Source organism: Gambusia affinis, linkage group LG05 (assembly GCF_019740435.1).
Source record: "Gambusia affinis linkage group LG05, SWU_Gaff_1.0, whole genome shotgun sequence".
In the NCBI taxonomy this organism is placed as follows: Eukaryota; Metazoa; Chordata; class Actinopteri; order Cyprinodontiformes; family Poeciliidae; genus Gambusia; species Gambusia affinis.
In genome coordinates this window covers 18,552,028-18,560,288 of record NC_057872.1, presented here as the reverse complement: position 1 = coordinate 18,560,288, position 8,261 = coordinate 18,552,028, and the positions used below count along the sequence as shown (strand labels likewise).

At 38.4% G+C, this 8,261-nt stretch overlaps 1 protein-coding gene across 1 annotated transcript; it reads left to right on the top strand.

Moving 5' to 3' along the window:
* The first annotated feature begins 792 nt into the window (after positions 1-792).
* wnt4b (wingless-type MMTV integration site family, member 4b) lies at positions 793-7,993 on the top strand. Its single transcript, XM_044116868.1, has 9 exons — positions 793-933; positions 2,294-2,546; positions 2,831-2,984; positions 3,051-3,135; positions 3,269-3,400; positions 4,901-5,043; positions 5,129-5,269; positions 5,906-6,068; positions 7,152-7,993. Exons 2-9 carry the CDS (start codon positions 2,446-2,448, stop codon positions 7,319-7,321), a joined length of 1,089 nt encoding a protein of 362 aa, XP_043972803.1. The 5' UTR covers positions 793-933; positions 2,294-2,445; the 3' UTR covers positions 7,322-7,993.
* Positions 7,994-8,261: the final 268 nt, after the last annotated feature.

Genomic DNA, 8,261 nt, shown 5'->3' with positions numbered 1-8,261 from the left:
GCCGGTGTGAGTATCTGCGCTCTCCTCATGCCCTCGCTCCCTACTATCTTGTGATTTATTTGCCTCAGTTCCAATATTTGTCAGCAGTGAGTTTTCCTTCCCTTGTCCAAATGTCACCCCTTCTTCTAAGACAATATAGGGAGTGGGAGAGAAGGAGAACCAGGGGGCAAATGTGGGGAACATAGAGGAAGAGGAGGGGGAAACTCGTAAAACGAGCAACAAAGTTTGGGAAAATTAAACATTAGGTAAGACACTTTCTCACATGCAAACATGTACTGTATGACAATCCAAAATGCTAGGTTGTATTTTCTGATCAGAGGAGTTTGGAGGGAAATTAAATCAAAATCAAACAGCTCAGTTATAGCTGAGTGTTTCTGTGGCTCAGACAAGCATGCAAGGATGCTAAAAGAAACTCTGCATGCACAGAAATTCACATGTAGTCCTATGTCAGTGGGATTTCGTTAATCTGCCTTCGATTTAGGCCCAGATTTCAGGTCTCCTGACAAATATAGAATATTTTTATAGCTTTAATACTTACAATTCTCACGTTTTTCAAAACTTTCCTCCTCCTCTCTGCATCACTCCACACCCTGGATCACGCCAGCCCTCCCTCTCCCACCCATGCTGTCTTCCTCCTTTAAAACCAATCACTCCCATCTGCTGTGCTCTCACACATCACTGCTGTCTCAACTTAGCATGCACACGTTTGTTTTCATGGGACAACACAGGCAAATCCAATGAAAAATGGCACTTTTTTGTTTAAAGTCTTCCTTTGAATGAAAAAAAAAAACTGCAGTTATTCATCAAAACCTTGTGGATTAATTTTTTTTCTCCTTATTTCAGGTAAATGTTACTAACTTGAAATTTCAACTGGGACATGTGGACATATTTTCATTTTTCTAAAGATGAGTTTGCAGTTTCTGGAACAACCCTGTAAGTATTTCTGTTTGCTGACTTTAGAAAAACCACACAAAATCTGCAGAATTGAATTGCAGATCATGATAACTTTCAAAAGTTAATTCGGCAGCACAAATTTAGCAAATTTATTATTTATTATTGTTTTAAATCTTCTGACTAAAATTTAGTTAATTTTCAGTCACAATTGATCAATCTCTAGTTTTAGTTTTAATCTAGTTTGAGTTTATAAGATTTTACTTTTGATTGTAGTTTTTAGTTCTTTGTACATTTATAGGTGTGTGGTCACACATTTGTATTATGTTTTACCATTTCAAAGAAAGTCCCAATTGAAATAAAGTTTCCAGTGAGTAAAATTTAATGTGATTTTATTTCATTTTTAAAATTTTTCACAGAAAATATTGGCCAGTTTCATTCCAATTCAAATGCTTCATGATTTTTTTTTATTTTGTTTTGCAAAAATAAAAAGTAATTCAGGTTTTCTATGTAGTTTTCATCCTGTGTTCCTCACAAATATTTTTAAACAATAAAATAGACAACTTACAATCACAAACATTCATCTTGCAGCCTAAAAATAAATGTTCGCCTTGTTTTCCAGCCACAGTATAGTTTGAAAGTGATGAGATACAAATACAACAGATGTGAATTTATACAACTAAAAGAACTAGTCAGACATTTGTTGCAGCTGAGGATAACCAAAACAAAAGTGTACTTGACTCAAATAGATTGTTATTTACCTGAATTTTTCAAATAGACTATCTTTATCTGCTCCTCTCTTTACAAAATACAAGATCTTCACAATACTTAACATGTTTTTTTATTAGATATCTCTTTTTAGGTGTAAGTATCAACACTTAGCGACTGATTTGCCAATATTTTTTCATAATTTTTTACACATTATTCTGAGTTACACACTTATTCAACATAACACAGTGGTTTCTACTTACCATTATATCCAGAATATAAATTAAGTAAAGCACATTTAAATACAGATGTTTGAGATAATCTACCACCAGATTTTCAATCCACTAGTGAAATCCATTTTTAAAAACACTTTTAAAACAATATGAATTTCAAGTGATGATGTGAAACTTTTTATAATCCTTCAGTTATGAATTAAAAAAATGTCAGAGGAAATTGTATTATCAGACTTTAAGGATCTTGTCCTGCACAGCTGGGTTTTTCTGTTTGTTTTTATTGTTTTTATGGGCAAATTAAATAAAAATCTGACAGTAATGATCACCAGTATACAGTGTTTGCTATTTAGGAACAGAAAAATGACATATGACAATAAATAAATATGTACTAATCACTGTATTCTGTAGTTTGATCACCGTTTATGATAGAAAAGACACTCATTTCTCATGTTTCTGAGCAGACATGCAGGGCTCATCCCCTGACTCGGGATCAGAACCATAAACCCTCACTGCCACACAGACAGGACAGAGCACTTCCACGGTGGAGCCGGACAGCCTTCTGTCCAACGACCCAGCCTGAAGCACGGAGACGGACAGACGGACAGACAGTCTGATGCCAACTGTCTCACCTGTCAATCTCTCGGCACCACTGCTCCTCCTGCTGCTGCTGCTGCTGCTATGCAGCACCCACACCACCATGGCAACCAACTGGCTGTAAGTGTAGCATGAACTGGGAGGAACGAAAAGAAAGAGTTTGTTTGTCATGCTATAACTTTTAAAAGATGGTGACATGTCTCTAAATCTCTTTCAGGAGCTCCCCTCTCTTTCTTTGTCTCTCTCAGTTGGTGACCTTTTCTCTTTTCTCTCTCTCTGCCGTCATCCCTGTCCACTCTGCCTCTCCTTTTTTATTTTTTTTTGTTTAACCCCCCTCCATCTTCCCTGTCTGCAACTCACACCTGTGGGGAATCACAGCCACATTCACCACCTTTGTGTTGCAGCTCCCTGGCGAGGCTGCCTCGCTCCAGAGCCGTGTCTGGTGCCGCTCCATGTGCCCGGCTGAGGGGGCTGACCCCGGGGCAGGTGGGGGTGTGCAGGGCAAGAGGGGAGGTCATGGAGTCCGTACGCAAAGCAGCAGAAATGGTCATAGAAGAGGTACTACAGCAGAGATTAGGGACATCAGGCATCATGTGAGAAATTCACTCTGTGACTTTGTCTCAGTGTCAGCATCAGTTCAGGAATCGCCGCTGGAACTGCTCCACCACGCCACGTGGGATCAACGTGTTCGGAAGAGTCATGAATCAAGGTGCGTCCCTCGCTGAGATGACGCGGAGGAACAGGCGTTTACTAAGTTTTAAAGCAAACAATCCTTGTTTTCTTCTTCTTCTTCTTCTTCTTCTTCTTCTTCTTCTTCTTTGGTGCTGCTCTTTTGGTGCCAGGCACTCGTGAGGCAGCGTTTGTGCACGCTCTGTCTTCAGCAGCAGTGGCGGTGGCCGTGACCCGAGCCTGCACCCGTGGGGAGCTGGAGAGGTGTGGCTGCGACAGGAAGGTCAGAGGTGTCAGCCCTGAAGGTGAGCTTGATCTCTGTTGGAAAATATCTCCTCTTTGAGTCACACAGAGCATCAAACCGCAGAGGAGCTGCTGGTTCTGTCCTTAATTTTAACAGTTTGATTCCCCATCATCTAACATCCATTCTACAAAGTTAGGTAGTAGCTGGTTACATTTACTTGAGTAATTATTTTTACCTTGCTGTACTTTTTACTTTTCCTTGAGTCATTTTACATTACATTACTTAAGTAATATTTAAGGTAATAAGATGAGATAACATAATTATACTTTATTGATCCCCTATGGGGGGAAAATTGTGTTTTTTCCCAGCATAGCACACAATAAAAATTAAAATAAATAAATGAATAAATAAAGTAATAGGAGTAAACATACAACAATAATAAATAACAATGAGCAATAACTTTGTGGATTCTCTAGCCATTGACAGAAGAACAAACATGTTTTAAATGAAAAATCACCAGATAAAAACAAAAACTGCAGTTTTTGTTAAAGTTTCAAAAGTTTATTAGTAAAAGAAACTGATCTTATTTTTTGTAACTTGTATGAATTATTGTAACTTTGGTCCTTAAAATACCCAAATTTTTACTTACTTTAATATTTTGGTCCATCTGATTATGTAATTTTTAAATGTTGAATGATTGATAATTTGATCAATTAGAATGTTTTACCAAATACTTTTTACTCTTATTTGAGTAATTTCTTGGATGCTACATTTTACTTTTACTTGAGTAAAAATATATTGAAGTACTATTACTCTTACTTGAGTACAATTTTCAGGTACTCTATCCAACTTTGAACATAAGTCAGTGTTTCTCCATTCTGGTCATATTTTAGATTTGTCTCTCTTCCAGAACACCTGATTCAAATTATTTGATCAATGAATCACTAGTAAATATTTTACTCTTGTTTTATCAAGTCAGTCTTAGAGAGTTAGTATTATGTGTTTTCCAAGCATGCAGTGCCACTTTAAGCATAATTAAGTAACTACAACATGTTCAGTTGTATATATATGAAACATGACTAAAACAAATGTTACTTTGTAATTTAACACTTTGAAATTGCGACCTTGTCCCTTTAAAAAAAAACTCCTGCTCTTTTTGAAACGCCGCCTTCAGGAAGTCATCACAGAGGAGCTGCTTCATTAACCCTTTAACAACCTTTTCACCAGTGTTTCGTTGGGAAGCAGCTGGTATAATGAGCCGAGCAGATGCACAGTTCTACCAGGTGTTTGCTAATTGCTGCTGGCTAGTCTGAAGGAGCTGACAGGGGGAATTGAGTTGGAGGACAGCTTTTTATTGCTCAGCAGGTTTGGGGATAAATATTTAGAGCTGCTTTTCCAAAAATCCAATTTTCCAAGTGCCAGCACTCATATTTCTATGTCTTATTCATTTATCTTTTTATTTTCATGTGTTTGACATCACTGGAAAGCGAAGAATCCACACTTTAAGAATCTGTAAAAACGTTCCTGGAGAGACTTGTCCATGGTCTTGTCTTCCCACCAGGCTTCCAGTGGTCAGGGTGCAGTGACAACCTGTCCTATGGCGTGGCGTTTTCTCAAACCTTTGTGGATGAACCTGAGCGGGCCAAAGGGCTGTCAGCGGGACGCCCACTCATGAACCTCCACAACAATGAGGCCGGTCGAAAGGTTTGCAGTGTTGAAGTCCATTTTAACTCCCCATTTTGATAGTAAATGGCGCTCCAAGTAAGACTTTACATACTCTGATCCACAGGCCATCCTGCACAACATGCAGGTAGAGTGTAAATGTCACGGTGTCTCTGGCTCCTGTGAGTTAAAAACCTGCTGGAAAGTCATGCCCCCATTCAGACGTGTTGGCGTTGTACTCAAGGAACGCTTTGATGGAGCCACAGAGGTATCAGAACATGATTTCTGCTCATGTTTTCGTAGCTCGATACACAAAAAACTTCTGTTTCAGCAATAAGATCTGATTTAGTTTAAATATTGACTAAATATTGGCTTGAGAGGGTGGGGAGAGAGTCTAACATGGCAAGGGTGTAAGGTAAAAGGATTTTGAAGAGAAGAAATTTACAACCTGTCCCACTGTTATTGTTCTTTTATTGTTAAAATCTGAGCACCGCCAGAAACAGTATTATTTTTTTAATCATCCTGAAGTCGAAGCTGAAAGGTGAATTCAACCAAACAGTGGTCTGTGTCACTGAACCGCCATCTTGGTAGGCAAGCACAATGCAAAGACAAACTGTGGACCAAAAAAAAAGAAAACACATTGACACTTTTGACCAATATCCAAAAGAGAGACATGTAAACAAAGCCGCGATAGAGAATGTGGCTTGTTTATCGTTGTCATAGCAACTCCATAGCAACTGTCATGACAGCTGGTTATAGACACCTACCAAGATGGTCGTCAGCTAGTTCCAGGAACTCTGACATCTCATGAGAACTAGAGGACAGCGATGTGTGTGGATATTTATTTATTTATTTGAAAGTAAATAAAAATGTAAAAAATAATAGCAAACCCTTGTTCTTCTAGGTCCGATTGACTCGTATTGGGTCCAGGCCAGCATTGCTCCCTCGTGACCCCTACGTCAAACCCCCTGCTGCCAGAGACCTTGTGTATGTGGCACCCTCCCCAGATTTCTGCCACCTTGACCCAGATAACGGCATCCCAGGGACTGCTGGTAGAAGATGCAACGGTAAATCCAAGAAACAAACAATTCAAGTTGTGAAGCTTCAGTTCATGGCATTACACTCTAAACCTGGATGATATGGCTGAAAAGCTTGTCACAATTTTTAAACTTTTCATATCGGTCAATATTGATAATTATTGATTAGTTTTTTGTTTTAAATACCCAAAATATTGTCAAACTAGTGGCATGTTCTTTCCTGTTTTTCATTCCATGTCGTTCTTTACTACTAAGCAGTCATGAGGCACAGTGGCGAAACCTTAAACTGCTGGAGTTGCTTAACAGGTTGTTGCTAGGTAACCACAAATTACTCAACAAATTGTTGCTAGGTAACCAAAGAACGAGTGAGTTAGTTGATGCCAGCAACCTTTCCTAGCTTGTTGACAAACCCTTTCCATCTCTGGGTTCTGAATCGGAGTTCAGTGAATATTGAAGATTCTATCAGACATGTTATCAATTGATATTGATCAGATGTCAGACATGTTATCAATTGATATTGATCAGATGTCATCTCGATATACAGTTGAAACCATAACTTTTCATACACCATGAGTATTTTTTTCACACCGTCTGATGTAATATCAGAATATACTTTTCCTGTTTTAGGTTACTTAGGATTACCAATTATTTTTCTATTTTCAATAATAAGAAAGAGAATGCTTAAAGGCAATTTTTATTATTTTCTTCAAAGTCAAAAATTTAAGTATACTTTATAAGTATTTGGTACCATTGATTGTTAGACTTTGTGACTTGGGTCAAACGTTTTGGATATCCTCTCACAAGCTTTTCACGATAGTTGGCAGGAATTTTGGTCCATACATCTTGCCAAAACTTGAGCAATGGATCCACCTAAGAAGCAATGAGTATCACCTTTAGAGGTTCTCTCTCTCATTTTTCTGGCATTTAGCAAATAGAATAAAAATTGTAATCACAATTGACCTAAAACAGGAAAAGTTTGCGTTCATTTCATTTCATTACAGTGAAAAAAAAAATGCATATAGTGAATGTAAACAACTGTATCTTGTTATTCATTTATTGTCCAGCCCCATTAAAAACTAACATGGCCGTTATTTTTTTATTTTTCCTCCTCAGGAACGTCCCGGCTGGCTCCAGATGGCTGTGAGCTGGTGTGCTGTGGGCCCGGCTACAGAGCGGGCCGGGCCGAGGTGGTGCAGCGCTGCTCCTGCAAGTTTTCCTGGTGCTGCTCAGTCCGCTGCCAGCAGTGCAAGAATACAGTCACCATTCACACCTGCAGAGTTTGAAACGGCTCAAACAAAAGCAGACTGAAGTCAATTAAAGACCCAAATAATCCAGCAGAGAGACAACAGCTTTCACACCAGACAGCATTCCTAATAACAGTCCCATTTCAGATAATTGTCTGAAACTTCTGGCACTTCTAATTTGAAAGCTGCAGCAAACAAATCTTTAATTATGAGAGTTTTGTGGAACAACATTGTTCTCCTCTTCCAAAACTGCAAAGGAGGACAGATTCACCACAGCAACCTAAACCTTCACCTGACAACGCTTTTAAAGCTGAAATTAACTAAAACTAACAGAAACACTGCAGCGGTGTTTTTCATGCCTATACATCATGTCTTACACTAGCAGGTCTTTGAACGTGTTCTGTATTTATGTTTCCTTTTTGGTTCCTGATTTATTTATTTGTTACAGTTGTGTTCAAAGTAACTGCAGTCTAAGAACACTAACCAGATCAAACAATCGTTTTGGTCAAGATTGTATTTCTATGTAGTAGCAGCTGTAGCACAGTAACAAAAACCAAACAGAGCCCACAGTCGAGACGTGTCGTTTACCGGTTCTGTGTAATTAATTGTAATGGACATGTTCAAAATAAAACATGGTCATGGAGCTTTCCTGTAAAATCTGAGTGAAACACAGTCAGAAGAACAGCATGGTGTGAATAGAAATTTGATTTAACAGTGGAAAACTAATAAATAATACATTTTCATATTGATAAGGATAATTGACAGCGATAAGACCCGCCTCCTGGTGGTTGAGCACTGGGGAAGCCAGAGAGGTTAATTATTTTTTCACAGATTATCTGTTTTATATTAAACTGTTATACCATAGTGATCATGTCAACAAATATGTGAGAAAACATTTTGCACTGCAGCTTTAACCTCTGTACAAGCACAATGGAAAACTGGAAGAATTGCATTTCCACAACAAAATACGAAGTGTATG